At 46.6% G+C, this 22,881-nt stretch overlaps 1 protein-coding gene across 2 annotated transcripts; it reads right to left on the bottom strand.

Moving 5' to 3' along the window:
* Positions 1-6,969: 6,969 nt before the first annotated feature.
* Positions 6,970-21,967, bottom strand: PPP1R3F (protein phosphatase 1 regulatory subunit 3F). 2 transcript variants are annotated; one of them, XM_080909849.1, is made up of 4 exons: positions 20,930-21,967; positions 12,076-12,128; positions 11,695-11,774; positions 6,970-8,605 (listed from the first exon to the last, which is right to left on the bottom strand). In XM_080909849.1, exons 1-4 carry the CDS (start codon positions 21,928-21,930, stop codon positions 7,334-7,336), a joined length of 2,406 nt encoding a protein of 801 aa, XP_080765975.1. In that variant the 5' UTR covers positions 21,931-21,967; the 3' UTR covers positions 6,970-7,333. The 2 variants fall into 2 exon arrangements, with proteins under 2 accessions (XP_080765975.1, XP_080765976.1); XM_080909850.1 differs by having other exon boundaries at positions 6,970-8,602.
* Positions 21,968-22,881: the final 914 nt, after the last annotated feature.

Raw genomic sequence — 22,881 nt, 5'->3', positions numbered from 1 at the left:
GCTGGGGCAGAGGAAGGTGAGGGATGCTCACAGTGTTACTACGACTAGAATTGCTTCCTGTCAACCTGCTGTGCCACGGTTTTCCACCCTGGCACCAGAGGGCTGTGATTGACTGGCCGTGACTGGCTTAGGCTGCAGAAGGGAACATGAGCCAGTGACTACATGGAGCTTTGACAACTTGGGAAGGCAAGGAGATGATCAGTTGTTCTCAACCTTACTCATCCTGGGACCCTCTAATGCAGCTCCTCTCATGTTGTAGTGACCCCCCCCCCAACCATAAAAGTATTCTGTTGCTACTTCGTAACTGCAATTTTTGCTACTCTTATGAATCGTAATGTGCATATCTGATTTGTGGGACCACTGATAGGCAACCCCTGTGAAAGGGCCATTCAACCCCCAGGTTGAGGACCACTGCCCTAGATCCCCCAGAAATAACAGACTCCAAACCCACGAGACCTCTGACTATTAGAATAAACCTTGACTGATGGGCAGTGGTGACTCGCGTCTTTAATCACAGCCCTGGAGAGGTACAGGCAGGCGGACCTCTGTGAGTCCCGAGCTATAAAGTTCTAGGACAACCAAAGCTACACAAAGAAAACTTGTCTCAAAAGAAAAGAAAAGAAAAGAAAAGAAAAGAAAAGAAAAGAAAAGAAAAGAAAAGAAAGCAAGCCTTGACCAGACTCTGCCAGACCCTGATCAAGGCCCTATGCTGAAACCCCAGCCCCTCCCTGCTCACTGCTGTTGTCTAAGTTAGTCAGCCCCTATCACCCCCATCCCGGTAGCCAGAACAAGGCAGTTTCTAAAGCTAAATGGCAGTGTCTGGACAAACAACCCATGAGGATAAGCAGCAGGCTTGCATGTAGCTCCAGAAGTTGCATTTCATTTCCCATTCTCCAAACCTCTTCTAGAAACCCCAAGTCTCCCCTTGTCCTTCAGTAAACACCCCTTCTCTACTGTGTCTGCCCCTCGCTGTTTGAAAGAAACCATGCAGCCTTGTTGAGGTTGGACCCTAGTCCCTTTCTGCTTCCTGTCTCTGAACTCAGAAATCTAACATCATGCCGTTCCTGAAATCTAAGTGACTATTTGTTATAAATCTGCAGCAGCAACAGAAAACTGATCGAGGCAGGAGCACCAGTCAATTTCCCATCCTGCCCTGCTTCTCTCCCTCCCTCTGGGCCATCTATGTCAGAAACAACCAGCCTACCATGAGGTGTTCCTGTCCTCCAATCAGCCTCGGTGACAGAGATACTAAGAAGGTGTTGGTCCCCGAAACAGGGTTTGAGGAACCCAGTGTCTCATCAGAGAGCAGGCCAGGAAGGTGCCTGGAGGTCTCATTCACATTGTAACAATCCATGCACTAGGTTGGGGCAACTTCGGTAAAGACATCAGCTGCAAACTCTTGTGAGGGATAACAATAGCAACCTTGAACTCAAGCTGCTTCTGTGATAGATTCCCCCATCGTTGGCCATGGTGATTTGAATAAGATCCCTGCCCCCCATAAGTCTCACCCCCCATAACTCTCTGGCATTTTTATACTTGGTCTCCAGTTGGTGGCTGTTTGGGGAGGATTAAAAGGTTCGGCCTTTCTGGAGGAATTATGTTGCTGGAGGTGGGCTTTGAAGTTTCAAAAGACTCTTGTCATTTGGAGTCAGCTCTCCTTGCTTCCTGCTTGTGGTTTGAGATGTGAGCTCTCAGTCTGCCGCTCCAGTGAGCATACTTGCTTCTGTTCTCTTACTGCCATACAGCCCCACCATGATAGATTCTTGTCCCTCTGTAACTGTAACCCCCAAATAAACCCTTTCTCCTCTAAGTGGCTTTGGGTGTGGTGTCTTAGCACAGAAATCGAAAAGTAAGTCAGTGACTGACAGGTTGTCTCTTTTAACTTCACAAAACCTTAAGAGGAGGGAAGTTCCAAGCCTCACAACAGATGAGCCAAGGGAGACAGAAAAATCTAGGTAACTGACCCATTGTGTGACTAGGAAGATTCAGTCCGGGACCCTATCATTCTAGCCTTGCCCTTGTCAGCTGTGCTATGCTACATCAAATATGACACTAGATAAATGTGGCTCTGGGTAATGTTAGGTTGCAAGTTTACCCCTAAGTGAGCAACCACCCTGCCCAGTGGGTACCAAATCCCCTTTATGAATAATGAACCAAGGTGCTGAGAGAACCTATCATGTGCTTATTGTCACACAACAAGGCTTTTAAATGTCCTGATTAATGAGTTATGAGGCCCAAGGGGAAATGAACATCTGAGGACAAGATAGGTATGTCCCATGGCCTGGAAGATGGGAGCCCCCTACTGCAATACCATTTTAGGATACAGGCTAAACAATTCCTCGCAGCATCTTCTGTCAAAACAGAGATGAGGAAGCTCCAGGGGCAGCCAGGAAAGAAGGAGTCTGGGGAGAGCTTCAGAAGGATGCAAGTCACCCATACGTCATGTCATGCCTTGGGCCAAGAAAGGGGATTCCTGGAAACCTCGTGAAGGAGGCCCACACTGTACCCCATTTTTACTATACCTGGACCTGTGTTCGTGTGTCTCATATACACATAAGTGAAGGTGCCCACAGAGGCCAGAGAATCTCCTAGAGCTGTTTGATGTAAATACTGGGAAGTCAACACAGGCCCTCTGAAAGAGCAGCAAGTACTCTTAACTACTGAGCCTCTAATGCACATTTTGAAAGTTAATAAACAAAACAAGCTGTAGACCCACAAGGCACACCCAAAGTGAACGGTACTAAATGTGGACATCTCCTGAATCTCATAGATACCGTCCCAGCCACAGCCCTCCCTCACCACCGAGGATATGCTTGGTGACTCCTCACTTTCTTTACATTATAGATCATGTGATAATGCATTCATTTTACTTGTTTATAAACTTTGGTTAAGTGGTTCAAATAATGTGAAATGTTTTGCTCAGCATCACAGCTGCGAGATTCACCCAGATCATGCAGCTGTAGATCGTCCCTTCCTGCTGTACAATATTCCACTTAGTGAATGCCACAATTCATTAGTATACCAATCTCGGCCCTGGCTTTTCTTCTTATCATTTTTAATACATGCTAGGACTAAGTCCTTCATTGGCTAGAGGTACTTTGATTGTCTTGTCCCAAAATGATGCTTTTGCCCCTTGGTCAGGAGGCATTCCATGGTTGAGGGTTTGGTGTAGCTTGAGTTTACATAGAATATACAACTTGACCCCCAATGCTGCAAAGGAAAACTTGGCATCATAATAAAAAGTGAGTTGCTTTTCCTTTCATATTGATGTTTTTAATTAACCGAGAGATCTTATTTGTGATACAGAGATCAAAATTCATTTCTTCAGAGCTAGATAACCAATTGGTCCATTTATTAAAAGTTCCACTGTTCCCCTATTGTTCTAGAATACCCTTTTTTTGATCACTGATTTGGTATCTAATACATGCTTGTGATCTAAGACTGCCTATTTACCTAGGCTTGAAGCACTATTGCACCCCTTTGATTACTGTACCTTTATAATAAGAATGGGTAGCCTAGCTAGTCTTGACATTCCATATACATTTAAAAATTAATTTTTCAACCAGGCTGTGGTGGTGTACACCTTTAATCCCAGCACTAGGGAGGCAGAGGCAAGTGAATCTCCCAGTTTTGAGGCCAGTGTGATCTACAAAGCAAGTTCCGGGAAAGCCATGGTTACACAAAGAAACCCTGCCTTGAGAAAAATTGTAACAATCTGAACACACCCACAAATTATTATTGTGTTTACATTGAATCTACAAAATAGTTTAAGAGCAGGAATTCTCAGCCTCTGGGTTGCACATCGGGTGTTTACATTGAAATTTCTAAAAGTAGCAAAATTACAGTTATGAAGTGGTAAGAAAACTAATTTATGGTTGGGGTCATCACAAGATGAGGAAGTGCAATATTAGCAAGGTTGAGAACACTGGTTGAGGGTCCTGACAAGCTCTAAGACCTTGACTCTTACAATGAATAGGCCGATCTATGTTAGTCTCTGAAATTCTTCTATCAAGTTTTTGTATTATTTTTCCTAAAAGGCATCGCCCTTCGTTAATTTCTAAGTTGTTTGTAAATGGTTTATTAAAATTTTCTCTGCTGTCTGCATATGAAAACATATTTTGCAGCACTTGTGATAGAACCAGGGTCTCACATCTGTTGAGCATCTACCACTGAACGACAGTCCCAGCCCAAGCAAAAAGAAAAATTGGGGGAGTTGAAACAAGGTTTTTCTGTGTAGCCCTGGCTGTCCTGGAACTCACTTTGTAGACCAGGCTGGCCTCAAACTTATAGTTCCACCAGCCTCTGCCTCCCAAGTACTGAGATTAAAGGCATGTGCCACTATGTCTAGTCACACACATAATCACCACAACTTTTAAATAGAGATTTTGTATTCTGAAATTTTTCTAATCATCCTAAACTTTTCCACAGATTATTCTGGTTATAGACCAGGTTGGCCTCAAACTCAGAGATTCCCCCTGCCTCTGCCTCTTGAGTGCTAGAATTAAAGGCGTGTACCACCACTGCCTGACTATCTTAGACTGTTTTTATATATTGGACTGAGCAATCATTTGCTTTAGAATATTTTTGTCTATGTTCATGAGATGGTTTTGTTGGTATTCATTTTCAGTTCTTCAGATTTTAAAAACATCAAGACTCTATGAGCCCATTAAATGAGTTGAGCACACTCTCCTCTTCTACATCATGGAGCTACTTTTGGGAAAGTAGAGTTAATTGTTTCTTGGGTTTTAAAACAGCAGAGCCATCTGGGTCCAGAGTTTCTGTGTAGGGAAACTTCTGCTTCTTCAATGGTTATAAAACTACTTAAACTTTTCTGTTCCTATTGAAGATTCATTTAATAAGTTATGTATTGGTAGTAATTTCTCTGCTTTTTTTTTCAAACGATTTGACATAAGGAACCTTTTCAAATAACCATAAATTATCAAATCAAAGCCAGGCATATTGTTCTAGTTAGTACCTAAGAGGCTGAGGTAGAAAGATGGACAGACCAAGGCTAGCCTGAGGCTACATAGCAAGAGCCTATCTTTAAAAGAAAATCTATGGAAATCCATAGATCACAAACACTGATATCTGAGAAAGTCAAAATGCCTTCTTGGAGCCAAGTATGGTAATTAATGCTGTAAGCCCAAGACCCAGGAAGCTGATGCAGGCAGATCACAGAGAAGCTATATTTAAAATAAAAATTGGGGGTTGGAGAGATGGCTCAGAGGTTGAGAGCACTGACTGCTCTTCCAGAGGTACTGAGTTCAAATCCCAGCAACCACATGGTGGCCGACAGCCATCTGTAATGAGGTCCGATGCCTTCTGGTGTGTCTGAAGACAGCTACAATGTATATATATATATATATATATAAAATCTTTTAAAAAATATCCTTGCCAGCCATGGTGGCAAACACATTTAACCTGTGAGTTCAAGGCCAGCCTAATCTACAAAGTGAGTTCCAGGATAGCCAGGGCTGTTACACAGAGGAACCCTGTCTCAAAAAAATAATTTGTGAAAAACAGGTGTGTTGAATTTCTTACTGGCAGGTCTTTGCTTCCAAACCACTGGTCTTTTCCTCCTCCCCTTCACTATAAGATGAACTCTTTCTCACTTTTGGGAACTCGGGCAAGGTACCATATACTCAAGATTTCTAGAGTTCCTTACTAGGCTATGTGTTTATCCTGTGCTTTCCCAGAGTACTGTTAGTGCACTGAGCACGCTGCACAGAGATTTCTTTGTGCTTCTCAGTCCCCATGTCTTTACTCTGTGTCGACAGGGCAGAGATGAGGTGGTCAGTTGGTTGGTATTTCTGAAGCTAAGCTGATATTGGAGCCATACTTCTCTGGATTTTCTCCCCATGGGTTTCATTTAACAGGCATTTACTGGGCAAATCTACTTGATGGGTGCAGTTATAGAATAGCCAGTGTGAAATAAGGGACAGTAGGAGAGCGTGGCATCCTGGAAACCAAGCGAATAAATGACTTGGAACAGAGATGACCAACTGTCAAATGCTGCCAGGAAGCCAATGTAAGACAGCATGTGTGTTTAAGTGTCGCTGCAGCAGCAGCGGCGGCATTCTTTAACATTGCTGGGGGAAAGTACAGATTGGCATCGTTTCGGAAAGGCACGGGGTAGTGGAGGAATGCAGGACATGGAAACAGTTCCTACAACAGTTCTTGTGAGAAGTTTTGTGGTACCCGTGGCATATATCCTAGCACACACCCATAATCCTACTGCTAGGAAGCTGCATCCGGAGAACTGTTGAGTTCTCAGTCAGTCTGAATAAATAAATCATCAAAATGATTGCCATTTTTTTTTAAGTTTTGCTGTAAAGGGAAGTAAATAAATATATTGTGTTTTATTTTGCTATGCCAAGAGTTTTTATTTGCATGCAATAAATGTATCTAACCTTTCCTTTAAAGCTTCTGGGGTTCCTGTTTGGAGTAGAAATGCAATGTCTGTGGACAACAAATCTGATACAAACTTTTCACAGTACATGAACTCCTTTCTGGTGCCTTCCCCATTTGGGCGTTTAAGGGGTCTCCCTGCTGGTGTCAAAAGCTGCTTTTGCAGTCACCTCAAAACCTTCTGGCATATGTCTCCATATGTCCACTGCAGACACATGCTTAATGCCGATACTCTTCCTCTTGGCTCCCACCAAAACCACCCACATACACAGACACAGGCTCCCACAGACAAAATATGCACGACCAAAGGACCACATATATTAGGAGCACAAGGCAAAGAGATACAGATCCTCAAGGACACATTGAGGAGGCAGCAGTAGGCATGGCCATCTCCTCTCCCACCACAGACCACGGCCGTTCCCCAGAATGTGACCACCCTATACACTCAGGCCCAAACAGGAGACCAGCACAGCAAGACACATCATTTCTCATAGAGCTCTATTGTGGCATATAATAATATGTACTCTATATAAATTAAATTAAAAATAAAGCTCCAGCAGGTTGCACAAGGTTGGCTGTTAATAAATATATCTCTGGGTAATTGTGCCCCAAGACCAGCTCATGACCACTCTCCCTCATCCAGAGAATTATACAAAAATAAATACAGGCTTGGGGGTGGGGGTGGGTGGGGGGCATGCCTGGTTCCATTCTAAAGTTTCTCACGCCATCCACCATAGTGTTCCACTCCACAAGTACAACTGCATGTGCTGACTGGAGAGCTGAGAGATGGGACGGCCCCTCTCCAGGCAAGCACTCTCAAAATCAAAGTCCCTCACTACACAGGCCCTGGGTCTCATCTCAGCACTCTGGGGTGACAGATCCCAGAGAGAAGGAAACCTGCTGTTGCTGAACCTACAGGCAGCCCCTATGAGAACCAGGCCAGAAAGAGGCACAGCACAAGCACCAGAAGGGACATACCACTGTTCAAAGCCACAGGGACCATGACTAGCCCAGCCAGGACACCCAAAGTTTGGGTCAAGGGCCCCTGGAGCTGAGGAGCCGACCCACATGCACATTCTTCAGGGGCTGCTGGCATGGGAGGCCTCTTTGGGGACTCAAGATTCAGGTTTCCACCCTCTTCATCCTGGGAGTTCACATGAGGGTTAGCTACACTAGACAGACAGACTTCAGTCCCTGTGGGACCAAGGAGGGCAGGACTCTGCTCTGACTGAACTGGTACAGGCAGCTCTTTCTCAGAAATAGACATGGAGCCGCTTTCCCGCTCAGTAGGAGCCTCCATCTGGTTTTCTGCCCCAGCCTCCCCAGGGAACCTGGTCACCCCAACTATTACCCTATTCATGTGCAAAGAGTTGGTGTCCTCACCCATCTCCTTCTCTGGATTCTCAGTGAACTGACCCTGTGTTCCCAGAACCACTGGGCTGTCACATCTAGAGCGCTTGGCCCATGGAAGCCACACATCTCCCACAGTAGCTATCACAGGGCGGGCTCCAGAGAGGATTTCTGGAGGTGATTCCTTAGGGCTGTCCCCTTCCGGGCTAGAAGGAGTCATGGAGAGCCCCTCATCACCCTCCCCCTCATCATCTGGGTCTTCAGTGTCCTTGATGAGCTCCACACCACACCCCAGGCGTGCATAGTGCAGCGTGATCTCCTCAGCCAGAGCACTGTTCAGGGCCCTTTCCGGGCCAGGCCACTTCAAGATCAAGTCACGGTCCGTGAGCATGCCCAGGGAATGGCTGGGGGAAATGCCGCCATCCGGACAGCCCTCCCCGCCACCTCCTGCTGCCACAGCTCGCAAGCGGCTCAGGTGAGACAGGTAGAGCTGCTCCAGTTCCTGGTCAATAGTGTCTTCACCAAGCAACTCGTCCAGTCCACTCACGATCTCCAGACCCCTGGCGGGCTCATCTGCCATAGCCCCTACCATGGGGGTCTTCCGACCCCCTCCACTTTCCCATGTAGCCTCCACCTGCTGCTGAGTGGGTTCCAGGAAGGGGCCGGCAGCTCTATCACTTGCATCAGGCCCTGAGGCCTGGTCCCTGGGGGGGCCACCCAGGCCACGGGTTGATGGGAGAATCCTGATGGCTGGCGCCTGGAGGACCTCTGTAAAAGCCACAGGTGGGTTGCTTCTGGGAATGTCACCTTCTTGAAGGTTGCTGGTCAATGTAACTTCTGACACCTGCTTCCATTATGGGGATGGGAGATGGGGAGAATGGAATAAAACAGAAGAGGAAGGGAACAAGAAGACATAGTAAGAACCGGGACAGCCCACACCTGGTTCCTAGAGTTTTCTCAGCAAAAATATATTCAAGAACCCCATGTAATTCTCTCACCATCAAAGACTTGGTCTTGTATATGCAAAGAGCTCAAGCAAGTACACAGTGACTTCTTTTCCCAGGTGATAATGCTAAGTGAGTCACTGGACATCAGCACTCAATGGATTACTGACTGTCAGTAACAAATTCTCTTTTAAAAAATATTGATTTCCGGGCTGGCAGGATGGCTCAGAGAATAATAGCTCTTGCTGCCAAACCTGATGACCTGAGTTTGATCCCCAGGACCCATACATGTGTTGGAAAGGAAAAAGACAATTCCTACAAGCTGTACTTTGACCTACACACACACACACACACACACACACACACACACACACACACTAATATAAACACACAAATAAATAAATACAATAAAATGTTAATGTTCTCTTCCTAATTATCTTTTAAACAGTGCTCAATCTAGCAACACTCATATTGAACCTGAGTCTCGAAACATGATTTTCCACTAAAAGAAACAAAGGCTTTTTAATGAAATAGCTTTCTCCAGTTTTAGAGCAAGCAAAGTACAAGGCCATGATCTACTGTCATAGAAAGATGTGAGCAGCTCAGAGATCACTGGGGGTGTTAGTATGTAAAAGGAGATGATAAGAGAAAAAAAAAATCCTCCTGGCCACAAAGAGACATATTTCGATACAAGCATCAAAATAAACAAATTCAAAGTCATCTATTATGTTTGGAATCCTAGTGACACACAAAACCCAAAGCCCTTTGGATGATCCTTGAAGAAAACTGCATTTTAATGCATGTTGACAAATCAGGAGATTAAATATTTACACCACTTTTCTGTACAAACTAGACCACACACACACACACACACACACACACACATGAATACAAACATACTCACACATACACACACACACACACACACATGAATACAAACATACTCACACATACACACACACACACACACACACACACACTCTCTCTCTCTCTCCCGCCCTCTTCCTCCCTTCCCCCTCTCCCCTCTCCCCCCTCCCTCCTTCTCTCTCTCTCTCTCTCTCTCTCTCTCTCTCTCTCTCTCTCTCTCTCTCTCTTTGGAGAGAAAGTCCAGCCTAGAATTTAATATAACTTAATGGAATTACTTCTGTTTAAGTCAATTTTATAATGATAGACAACATTTAATAAATATATTTAACAAACTTAATGGTTTAGCAAATTTAATTTAGTAAAACACTAAAGTAAATAAGATTAATGAATGACTGGAAATAGAGGAAGAGCACTAGTGAGGTGGCTCAGTAGGGAAGGCGCTTGCTGCCAAACCTCACAGCTTCAGTCTGACTCCCAAGACCTACACCACAGGAGAGAACTAACTCCTCCAACTTGTCCTTTGACCTCAATACACACACACACACACACACACACACACACACACACACACAAACACCAGATACACACACAATCAATCAATAAATGTAATTTAAACTTTTTTTAATAGAGTAAGAGATGTATTTCAATCTGAATCTAATCAGTCAAACTCAGACTCTGTCAAACTGTACTTGACAAACAGGGTTTAGTAAACAAAGTGCAATGAAAAAACTGGGGGACTATTAAAAAGTAAAGAGACATATCAATGAGATGCAATGGATCAGCCTGACGGGGGGGCCCACACCACACCTTCAATCCCAGCACTTGGGAATCAGGCAGGCAGGCGGAACTCTGAGTTTGAGGCCAGTTTGGTCTACAGAGCAAATTCCAGAATAGCCAGGGATACACAGAAAAACCCTGTCTCAAAAAAACAAAAGACAACAAAAATAAATAATAAAAGGAAGGAAGGAAAGAAAGAAGGAAGATATGTAACAAATCACCTTGTTTGGGTCCTGGGAATAGTTATAAAAAAATCATATCACTAATCTAATCATCTGATGATATGAACAAACACTGTTAATTTTTGGAGCTATGATTATGATAAAATCATTGGGAGGTTGCTTGGTTTTGTTTTAGGATTGTTTTTCTAAGAAACAAACTATAGCATTAATGAATTTAATGGTGTCTGGCTCTTTCTGTCTAAAATAATTCCATAGGAAATGGGAAGAGAACGAGTTACACTATAAAGTAGGAACTGCATTGACACTGGATGATGTGGCTTCGTTATACTAGTCTCTTTTATATATACGTTTACTTAAAAACTTTTATAGACAAAAGTTAAAACACCACCATTTAAAATATCTCCTCCTCCCCTCACAACAGCATCATGGTTCACCAGCTTTCTCCTCCCTGGTGTCCCTGTCCCCACCCTCTTCCAACAGTGTCTCATAGCAGGTCACATTCCTCTTCTGCTCAAGCCCCTCTGTCCCTTGAGTCCTCTTCACTGAGTGAAAATTCCTAGGTCCTCACCTTCATTCCCTTGGCCCCACCCATCTATTCCCTGAGTTCACCTCTAATCTCCCTCTGTACTTTCCCTTCACTTGAGCTGCTGTTCCTGCTCCTGTTGTATGTCACATGCATCTTGTTTCTAACAGATAGTAGCTGAGGCCTGCCTTAGGGACTTGCCACTTGCCTAAATGCTCTTCTCTCAGGCCTCACTTTTCAGGCACTTCCCCCCCTCCCTCTTTCCTCTCCCTCTGTCCCTCTGTCCCTCTGTCCCTCTCTCTCTCCCTCCATTTTACCTAAGAATTCATCTTCAGCTCAAATACCTCACATTTAAACCATTATTACAATATGTCTCTGCCCTAACATATAATCCCCATACAATATCATTGGGTTGGGTTTTCAGTGTCTAGGACACACACGCCTTCCCTAAATGTTTGCTAATTAACAGTTAAATCCAAATAAATAACTTCATCCCTCCCTTGCACCCATCTAATTCTGGTTTTTGTGATATCACTCTCTCCACCCCCCCCCCTTCTAGGATAGGCAAAAGTAGGTCCAATTGTGGCCACACTGTGAGCTTCCTATCTGGCCACTCACACCAAGGTTATAAGGTCCTGCTCACCTGAAGTGTCATCTGGGGCCATGGACGGAGAGGGGTAGGTGCCAACAGGGGACCCAGTGACTCTCGAACATCAGGATGTTCTGCAAGAGAGAAGAGAAGGGCAATGTGGAAGCAAGACAGGTATCCAAGCAGTCTAATTCTGCTTTTCTGTGACATTAACTGGAGGTTCACATTGGAAGCTTTTTGTGACAGTCTAAGGAAGAGGTGACCTTTTTCTTTTTTATATAGAAACAAGGAAGAAAGAAGTGCTAAAAGGCCACTAGAAAGGTTAGGAAACATAGCTCAGTAGCAGAGCATTTGCCTAGCATACACCAAGCCCCAACACCGTGAAAAACAAAGTATTAAAAAGGCTAGAATGCTCAAAGCCAGCCAGATGCTTACCTGCTAGGGTATTATCATCTGCGCTCCTCATCCTCGGCTCTTCCTCAAGAGGCCTGTGGGGCAGATGAGACAGCATATAAATATGACACCCTGAGAGCTCAGTTCTACCGCCCACAGAGGCACCTTCTGGACCTCAGTGGTGACCCATCCTCACCTGACAGCTGCTATTTCCTCTTTCCCTGCTTTTCAGTCCTTTCGTCATAAGAGTCCTATGCAATCATGGTAGAAATTTTACGAAATACAGGAAAACATAAGGATTTGGGGAACAAAACAATCACATATGAGCTAGGGGCAACCACTGCTACTATTTGGAAAATTTCATTCCAGACATTCCCTGAAACCATTTAGATTCTGCAAACATACTTTCACAGCTGGCTTTGTCCATTAAACAGTAAGAAACATCATTATAGACTTTTGCAAACATTGAGAAAATGGCTGCTTTGTGCTTCTATCAAATGGCCTTGACATTACTGTATCACCATTCCCTTCCCACCGAGTAGCCAGCTTCTTTCCTTTATTTCAGAGTTCCAAACCAAATATCAATAGGCACTTTTGGATCACTTCTTTAGGGTTTGTTCCTGGTTATCATCGAAGACTTTTTTTTTTTAAGAGAAGGGCTGACAGAGAAGACTGAGGGACATAGGAAGCAACAGAGGGAGGGAAGGCAAAAGGAGATCAGGAAGGGAATCAGAATGGCCTGTGTCCTCCTTGGTCCCCATATCAGGCTGCCAGGGCCATCACCTCCTTGCAGGCAACATAGAACGTATAAGGAGAGTCAAGAGGAATAAGGATCGAAAGCCAGCTCTCTGGCCTGGAACAGAGTAGTAACTAAATCAATGGGAGGAATCTATTGGTCCAACTGTTCCTCTGCCAGCCAAGTTAGATCCCTGAGTGACATAAACCAAGTACTTCAGCCAGACCCTACCAGGAGTGTGACTTAATCATGGACCTATCACTGTTCTTATTCTTACTAGTGGGTATCAAATGTTCACAAATGAGGCAGAGGGAGGAAGCAATTATTACAAGATTCAAAGAATTGGGGGAAAACTGAAATAATCACAACTTTTTTCCTAAGAGGTAACAGGACACAGTATACACTTATATTTTTAAGTTGCAACTTTGATAAAATACCTAATCAGAATCACCTTCACAAAACCAGAATGCCACTAGCAGGCCTATGCACAGTACTATGGTATTAGCCAATGGTCCAGATGTCTCATGTACTGATTTAATCCTCATGGTGACAGGTACATTACCTCCCTAGCTTCCATAAAGGCTTTTCGCCTGTTCTTTCCTCTCTCGTATCTACTATGTGTACAGTTCCAAGGCTAGACCACTACCAGAGTGGCTACAAGAACCTCTGATCAACACTTTGGAGGAAAAAAATTTTTAACTATATATAAGGACTTAGAGTCTGGACTCTTTGGAAGTGGCACTCAGTCTTCCTTTGTAGTCTAGGGCTCATGCATCCCACCAGGGGTATTTCAATCTGAATATTATAGAGCCTGGGGCAGGTGACTCAAAGAGCTCAGCCAGCAACTTCCACACAACCCAGATGAGAAAAGAAGATTCAGGAAAAATTAGTTTAGACCTGAACCAGTCTCTTCAGTGGATCTAAAATCCAGACCTTTGAATCTACAGCTCCATATGCCTCTTACCTAGCAGAGATAACTTCCTTTGTTTTGTTTTGAGATCATCTTATTGAAGCTGGGCAGTGGTGGCACACACCTTTAATCCCAGCACTTGAGAGGCAGAGGCAGTTGGATCTCCGTGAGGTTGGGGGGGCCAGCCTGATTTACAGAAAGAGTTCCAGGGACAGTCAAGTTTACACCATGAAACCCTGTCTTGAAAAACAAGACAAAAAACTACTTTATTGGGATCTTCTAAAGTAAAACTAAAAAAGTTTAAAAAAAATTTAGTTTTCAAGAACACTCCCAAATGGACAGAAAGCTAGCCCTTCCTCCCAGAGACAGGCCTACACAAGCTTGCCTGTAATCTGGCTAAACCCTGACATGCATGATAACCAAGCTTCTGTTAAGTCATAGATGTGAGTAAAGAGAAAGCACTCCCTAGCAGGAAGAGACTTCCAACCAGATGAAGAGAAATACATTCCAAAAACGTTCTTCAGCTGCCACACCCCTTCCACAGCTGAAGACATCCTATCAGCCCCACTCAAGATCCACAAAGGGAGCAGAAGCAAACAAGTTGTTTCCCAAGCTCTAAGAGTTGGAAAGAAAAGCAGGGGGCAGGGGAGACTGTTGCTAATCTCCTTCATCTAGGCCTTTTCATTACTATGTCAAAGTCATCTGAAAATTTTACATGTATCCTTCAAAACAGCAACCTTTCCTTCCAAATGTAGAACAATTTAAGGAATTGTATCTATCCCCGATAACCACACTGCATACTGAGAACATCCAAAAATGGCCCTACTTTGAAGACAGTGTCTCATACAGTAGGGGGAGAGGGAGAGGAAGGGAGAGGAAGGGAGAGGGAGAGGAAGGGAGAGAGAGAGGGAGAGAGGGAGAGGAAGGGAGAGGAAGAAAGGAAGAGAGGGAGAGAGGGGGGGAAGAGAGAGGGGAGGGAGGGAGGGAGGGAGGGAGGGAGGGGAAGAGAGGGGAGAGAGAGAGAGAGAGAGAGAGAGAGAGAGAGAGAGAGGGAGGGAGGGAGGGAGGGAGAGAGGGGAAGAGAGGGGGAGAGAGAGAGAGAGGCTTTTGAACTGTCTTTCACAGTAAACTTGAAAGCAGCTGTGACTGCAATAAAATGAGGAAAAAGAGTTCAGGTGTGCAGACTCACCAATCAGTAACAATTCTTTAAAAAATGGAAGGCAATTAACAACAAAACTGTACATATGGTGTGCCTGCTAATTTTCAAGAACAAAACCTGTAGCATCTCTCAGGGGCAGTGAACACACAGTGGACCAGGACACACACTACTGGGAATGTGCTGGCATGCCTTATTTGTGAGTATGAGTCAAGCCCATCTTGACCACTCTACTGGGTATGAAAGTTCTTTCTGCCATAAAGAAATTCAACAGCTACCTGACTTCAGACAGTACCTGGAGACCAGAGGATGAGACTTCAGAAAGTGGTGGCTACGGCCTCAGCCCAGGCCAGCCAAGACAGAACAGAAAGATGAGTTAGCAGGGATAAAGAATGAATGAGCAAAAGAAGGCTAACAAGCCCCCAAGAGTAATGCAAAATAGAGTTAGTAATACCACCACCACCATCTGGGTCCTACGTGAGCACTCCCAGCATGCCAAGTTTCAGAGAACTGTGCTTGCCCAAAGTGGGTCATGTACTGAACCCCAAAGGGAAACATGCACAGCCTAGCTCCCATGGAGACAATCTGATGATACTGTCTGTGGGAGGTGACGGTGGGATTCGGCTTCCAAAAGTTGCTTCAAGATACTTGGAATTCTGGTCACCTTAAGTCATGGGCTTGGGGTGGGGGGAGCAGGGAATAGGGTGAGAAGGATGTGAAATCCATCCAGTTATGTAGGGCACTGTCTTTGCCTTCTGAGTGTTAGCCTCAACTCCAGGACTTGTGCACTGTGGAACAGCTTACTATGCCTCAAGCTTCATCTCACTGACACGTATGGCCACAGCCCAGGGTGAGAAAACCATTTTACCTCATAAGCCAGCACATTCACATGTGCAAATACAGCAACACACTGAGAACCGAAACACTTGCTCTTCAAAGTAATACTTACCTCTACTACATGTCAAAATGCGCCGTGCTATTTCCTTCCTATACCATTTTTCAATGTTTGTTGGAAGCTAGCAAACTGATTTTGCATCTTCAATAAATGGCCAGAAAATTTGAATAGTCTCAGCTCTACCACATACCAGCTGTGTGACCTGGGACAAATGACCTCACCTCTTGTGGCCTGGTCTCATCGATAAGGAAGAAATGATAGTAATATTTGAATGAGTTGTTGAATGGACTGAGAAAACATGAAAAGCACCAATAAAGTACTTAAAGCTAATTCTTTTGAAATGAAGCTGGGCTCTGGAAAAGGAAGCAATTTGCCCGGCCATTCCCAGCTGGTAGGACCCATTTGCAGCCTAGCGCTGCTGTTCTGAACCGGAGTGCTAGAAGAACTACACAGGCTCAGATCCCTACTCTGCCCCTATGTGCAGCCTCCCACAACCTTCACCATGATGACCTACCAGTTCTCTGCAGAACAAAAGGGACACTTTCTCATGAAATCCTCTCTTCAGACCACTCAGATGATTCCCAACCCACCCTGTTTCAACTGTAATTGTTCTCATGTCTATGAGGCCACCAACTTAGCTACCCAGTTACAGGTATACAGGGATAGTGACAGGAGACACACTGGTGAGCAAACCTGACAATGAAATTTAAATTTTGATGTGGAGATATTTGAAAAAATACTCAAACTCATTATTTCAACAAATGTTTATTGAGCACCTACTAAGTGCCATGCACTAAGGCAGGCCTGTGAAAATACAGTGGTCACCAATGCAGAGCATGTCCCTACCCCTCACGGAGCTTACAGTCTAACATTGCAGTCACCCAATAATCCCCTAATAAAGGTCTTGCTACAGACAAAAGCCAGTGCCATTAGAAAAGGAAGAAATATGCTAGAACACTAGGCCCTGGAACAGGCTACAATTAGCAAGGGCTTAAAGATGATTAGAAAACAAGTGCAGGGCATGCATGGTTATGGAATAGAGGTTGTTTGGGAGCACTGTGTGGAAGACAGTCAAGCTTGAGAAAACTAAGGATTCAGTCAAGCAGAGACACCAAGTTTAGTAATTAAGGCTGAAAGAACAAGGAGAAAGGGCCAGGGATTTTGAAGAAAGCAAGCAGAGTTGTGGTCCCAAAGCCAGAGGGGACCTGAATAGGAGTAGTTAACCATTTCCAGAAGAGACCCATGAACCCTCTCAGTTTGGCCAAAACCAGGGACTAATAAAACTGCAGACAAAGCAAGTGTTGTTGACTCTTCAGGTGAGGGGGACAAGGGTGATCATCAAGTACTGACCAGAAGCAAAGGGCAAGGTGGCTCAGCAATTAAGACAGAGGTCCTGGTATGAGGCTAGGTCAACAAAGAGGATCAGGTGAGAGGAACTGGAAAAAAAAAGCCTGAAGAGAGACAAATGGGGTTATGGTCTCAGAAAATGAAGACCATAAAGCAGAAGAAAATGAATCTCTGGAGCAAAGAACAGGGACTGGCCTGAAATGGGAACAAGGGGCCCCTCCTCACCTACAATGTGAGGGGCGACGGTGTTCAGACGTGGGGGCTCTAAGGGGGAAGCATTCCATTCTTATGGTTTCTATTATGTTTGAAGAAGCAAAAGGCAATGTCTAAATAAAGGTAAAGAACACTTGAAAGGATCCCATGAAAGAGGATCCAAGGGTGGATCAAAGGACACAGAGGACAATGGGGCAGGATAGAAGATGGCCCTTACCTTGGGGCTCACATACTAGACCATGTGGCATTTTCCAACCTGAATTGCTGATCAGTGCTATGAATAAAACTAAGGACCTACAGAGACTGGGCTATACAAACTCCCCTGAGGAAACCCTCTTAGAACTGAGGAGTCTTCATGAGGAGAATCTGAGGGCTACAGCAACACATTCTTGGTGGAGCAAGCAGTATGAGCAACAACCCCAAAGGAGTAACAGAAGTGATGTGGTAACAAAAGCTCAGGAGCAGAAACCAATACAAAGCCAACCTAGATGCTAGCAGAGGCCAAAGCAAGCACCGGTGAGGGTATTTAAGGGCCAGATTTCTGTTGATCTTTATTTTTAAGAGGAATAGGATACCTCCTCAGAGTGTAAAGCCAAGACACACCAGAAGGGCTCCTTCCCATATCAGTCCAAGCACTGAGAACTCAAAGCCTCTGTGCTCACCCAGAAAAGAGGGATTTAATGTAATCTAGCTCACAGAAACCACTACTGAGAACAAGTGAGACTATACAAAAATACTCAGTAAAATGCCCAGCCAGGAAAGGGGGCTCAGCCACGTGTCACTTGCTAAGGCCTCACATAAGCCTCGCCATCTGGCTCTATCACAAGCCCCTGGGAGTCTTAGAACCAGCCTGTATCTTCTCTTCTGCTTGTTCTTAGCACTGTGCTCAGTACATAACAGACCCTACCAAAAATGCTGCTGATGGATTATCTCTAAACCTATTGGGTACTGAAAACCTGGTCCTGCAACCCAGAAGAAGCAGCCATTTGAGCCTCTGGACTATATCCTCATGGCTGCCAATCATCTCTCTGAGCCCACCTGACAAGGGCCAGCTGCACAGTGGGCCTGCGGCCAACATTTCTGAAGCCCTCTACAGCAGGCCTCCCACAGATAAGAAAAGGGTATCCCCAGAGGTCCACCACCATTTCCCCAGAGGGCGAGATCACAGAGGGTATCTGTTCTTCAACAGCACTTAAGATCAGCAGCAGCACACAGGCCTTAAAACAATAATAAGTTGAAATGTATTTGCTAGGAAAGCCACCGACCTACAAAGAAAACCTTATCGCTGATCTAGCAGCACACACCAGCCTCCCCTTTGCAAGAGCTGAGATCAAAAGATAAAGAAGCTATCAAAAAGCCATCTGCCCACTTAAAATAACATCTCAAGTCACGTTGGGAACCACAAATATGGGGCCAGCTACCAAAACAATTGTCTAAATGAACTACTTCAATTTCTCCTTAAAACCACCCATGTATTTTAAAAGAAAAACACCCTCTCCACCCACCTTGGCACGGCAAGGTTTTGATTTGTCTCTTCCCTTCCTTTAACAATCTTGAAAATGACCAAACCTCGGTACCCAAACTGTCTATCTTACAGAAAGAGCTCCAACAACTGCCAATAGGATGAGAAGTGATTGAAATGCAGGCCATTCTGGTGGCACTGGATTTGGGTGGGGAATACACAAGGATACCTATGTGTAAATCTTCTGAGCCATGCACTCGGGATCAGTACAATCCACGTCTGTTTATCTCAATAAAACATGAAGTACACATAACAGGTACAAGGGGACAAAGGGAAGAGCTAAGAGCGCCATCAGTGAAATGTGGGATTTGTTTTAAAACTAGCATTCCTAACATTTCCTCCCTGGCCTTGTTATTAACTAGCTGAGTGACTCTGAGCAAGCCGGAGCACCTCTCCGAGCTCCCCATTTCCCGTTAACCTAGGCCTCACTATAGCGCCTACAATCAACAGCACATGCAGCTGGCCTCAGGAGGAGAATGTCCCAACCACTCTTACCGGAGATCAGGAAATGCTGGCCACCAGACCTTTTACAGCTACAATTATGCCTCAGTTACCTTGCCTAAGGGTGGTGTATCCAATTAACTACACAATGGGAAAACCCTTCCTCTCTGACAAATGAGAAAACTGAGTTTGGGAAAGGAATACAGACGTACATGAGCATCTAAGCATTAACGATAATTAACACCTCGATGGCACTACTTAGAACGAGGCTCAACCCTGAGTGCTTTTACTCATCCTGTGCGGTAGTGCCATAATTGCCTGTTTTACAGATGAGGGTAGTTATTTACGGCATGATGCAGTTACAAATTGGATACGGTCACACTAGAAAGTGCCAGGCATAGGGTTTGAACCCAGGTAATCTAATGGCAGAATCGAAGTTCTTAATGATTCAAGGTCCGTCCACTAAGACCTAAACCTTTTAGAACCATTCACACCCTAAGCCCTTAACACAACCAGCAGATCCCACAGCACTCTGATCCATCATGCAGCTTCTAAGGGCCAAAAGAGCAACCTCCCACTCCCATTTCTCATACGATTCATAGGGAATCTAACTGACCCCGGGAATCAGACATGGCTGTTGCCCTTGACAAACTTATAGCCCTGGTAAAGACCTAGAAAAGCATTATAACAGTCTCCTGGGTTATAAAGGGTCTTTCTCCCAGCCCGTCAAATTTATAAAAGGTGTGCAAATGAAAAAAGAGAGAAATGAGCTTCAAGTCCGCTTCTCATCTGTGTCCGCCTCTGCCAAGGCTAATGTTTCTATGTGAGAATATAGCCTCACTCCCTAAACTCCACAGGAGGCCTCAGTCTACCAGAGGAACAGTAAAAAAGTGTGCATGGACTTCAAGGCCAGAAATGGTTGAAACTAAAAAGCCAAGAGCCACCACTTCCTCAACCAGTTTCTCTACTCTGTAACCCTGGTTTCCTGCTGTGTCAGATAGGAATCAGCTTCCACTCCCCACACCGGGAGACCCTTAGTCCACACCATCGCACCGCACATTCTCCCCACTCCAGCACACTGGCTGATATTCACACCAGACCCATAACCGCCACAGGACCTCGGAATCTGCTGTACCCACTACCTACATCCTCCTTCCATGTGCCACTGCTCCGTACCACTCTGAACTCAAGTTTAAATGCCACCTCCTCAGAAAGAGGCCTACCTGGTCCAAATTCTACCAACTTGCTCTTCCATAACTCTTCGTTATCACCGTCTGGGACTCTTCACAAGAGCTCGCCCTCAACACGTCTACTGCAGCCACTCCCTCCAGAGCCTTACAGTATTTTCCTCTCAGCAGTAACCTTAGCCCTATTTATCTTATCTGCTTGTTTGCTTTTGCACTCGGTTTCCCAGAGGAGCCTTGCGGGATGGTTGGGAACAGGGAAGGTGTCTGTCTTGTTCAGGGCCTTATAGTGGAACTCAATAAATGGATGACACCCCAGTATTGAAAACAGTGCCTAGCACATGTTTGGGCTCCACTACTCTTTGACCAAATGCACCCTCCTGCCTGTCCTGGAGAGCAGGCCTGGGGAAGGAGGGACGTCTGGGATGAGAGGCTTGTCCTCCATGCTACATCCAGCCCTGTGTTGGTGGAGGTGGCGCTGGCAGACATTACCTGCGCCTCACCGGCTTCATGCAGCTCTTCAGCTGCCTGGCCTCAGCCTCCACAGGACCCTGGCACTCAGGCTGTGGCTCCAGCTGCGGCAGCTGCTGCTGCTGGGGCAGCCCTTCGGCATCAGTGGGTGTGGGAGCGGGTGCGATCCGGAGCAGGACAGTGTAGTTGCGGCCATGGTTGTTGGCCCAGAAAGTGCCCTCGGGGGTCTCATAGCGCACCACGAAGTCGAGGCGCGACCCATCGCCCGCGCCCTCAGCAAAGGGCAGCTGGAAGGCAAAGCGGTCAGTGCGGCCACCGTCGTCGGGTGAGGAGGCAGACGTCTGGCCAGGGCCCAGGCCTAGACACGGATCCAGGAGGGGATCTCCTGCTCCTGTTCCTCCCACTGCTGCCCCAGGCGGGCTGCGTGGGACATAGCGCGCTGGGTGGTCACAGAATGTAGCCCAGCCGTCGTGTGAGGCCCGCACGTGCACCGCCTTCTCGAAGGAGCGGTTCAGCACGCGCACCAACCCGCGCACCACTGGCGGGCGCCCCCCAGGCACCCACACCCCGGAACCCCTGGGAACCGCTCCAGGAGGCGGCAGCAGCGCCTCCAATTCCACCATCACACGCCCCAACCGCTCCAGACGGCCCGGCGCGGGCGGCAACGAAAATGTGGGCACCAGGTAAAACCCCCCGCCAGCGGGAACGGGGCACAGCGGAGAGGGATCAGGAAAAGCCTCCTCTTCCTCCTCCCCTTCATCCCCATCCTCGCCATCATCATCCTCATCAGCCCCGCCACCGCCGCCATCTTGCCCGGTCGCCGCCGCCATCTTGCCCGCCCCGGGCCCGCCCCACGGCCGGTAGCGGCGTAGCTGCGCCAGAGGCAGCCCCAGGGCCTCGTCAGCGAACAGCACCCTCCGCGGGGCCACCACCGCCTCAGCCGAGGCGCGGGGCTCTCCCGCAACCGGCGACGGGGGCGCGGGATGCCGCAGCGGTGGCTCCGCAGGGGCCGTGCGCGCCATATCGGCGGCGGCGGCGGCGGCGGCGGCACCGACGGCACCGGCGGTGGGACCGGCGGGGGCAGGGCCTGAAAAGGCGGGCAGCCAATGAGAACGCCAGAACGGGGGAGTGGGGCTCCAGTGGAGCGTAGGCGGTGAGAGAAAGACAGGTACGGCCAACAGCCAATGGACAGCCACGCGGGAGTGACGTACGGTGACTGACAAGCAGGAGAAGCTAGCAACCAATGAGGACGCACGAGCGTGGGCGGTGTGGGAGGCGGGATGATCACGGAATCAATGGAGAGGCCTGAGTGGGGTTAATGCGGGACCGAAGAAGTAGCTAGCTGAAGTATGACAGTTACTGGGAAAGTCTGAGCACGAGCGGCATGGTGGGCAGCGGGAAGATGAAATGGCTACAGGCAATGGGGGAAACGGGGAGCGAACCCAGAGGTCCAAAAACTGGGAGATCCGCAGGTTGCTTAGGCGGTGAGACGTAAAAAAGATAAAAAGAACAGCCAATGGAGAACTGCACGGGAATGATGTAGAGACAGAATGACGATAATGGTTGCAACGAGCCAATGGGGAGTCCAGTGAGCGCACACTATGGCTTCAAGAGGCGGTAACAGGGTGGATCTAGCCAATACAGAGACTGAACGGAGGCTGGAAGGCAGTGTGTGAGCAGACACGGAGGCGGGGCTGTAGCGGGGGTGGGGGGAGCACTAGGGCACGTGAGAAATGAAGATGGGAGCGAGAAAGAGATGGGGAGCCAGGGTGACGGCTGTGGTATCTCAAAGGACAGTGCCAGTATGGGATTAACCATGCCGAAGCTAGAGAAATGTAGGCAGAAGGCAACTCTGGAGGCAAGATAGGAAAGCACACCAAAGGATGGTAGTAGTGTAGGTGCTGTGAAGGAAAGCATGAGTAGCCAATAAATAGGTTAAAGTGGAAGAAGGTGCACAGACTGAGCCTGAATCA

Source organism: Micromys minutus (genome assembly GCF_963924665.1).
Source record: "Micromys minutus genome assembly, chromosome: X".
NCBI classification, from domain to species: Eukaryota; Metazoa; Chordata; class Mammalia; order Rodentia; family Muridae; genus Micromys; species Micromys minutus.
Note: the sequence above shows the minus strand (reverse complement) of the source record. Positions and strands in the feature narration are given on the sequence as shown.

Bases quoted from the DNA above. Each gene is read 5' to 3' on its own strand.
- PPP1R3F (XM_080909849.1), bottom strand. From the start codon at position 21,930: ATGGCGCGCACGGCCCCTGCGGAGCCACCGCTGCGGCATCCCGCGCCC. The intron at 12,129-20,929 runs GTAATGTCTGCC...TCTGCCCCACAG, and splicing joins ATGAAGCCGGTGAGGCGCAG to GCCTCTTGAGGAAGAGCCGA. The intron at 11,775-12,075 runs GTAAGCATCTGG...TCTCTCTTGCAG, and splicing joins AGATGATAATACCCTAGCAG to AACATCCTGATGTTCGAGAG.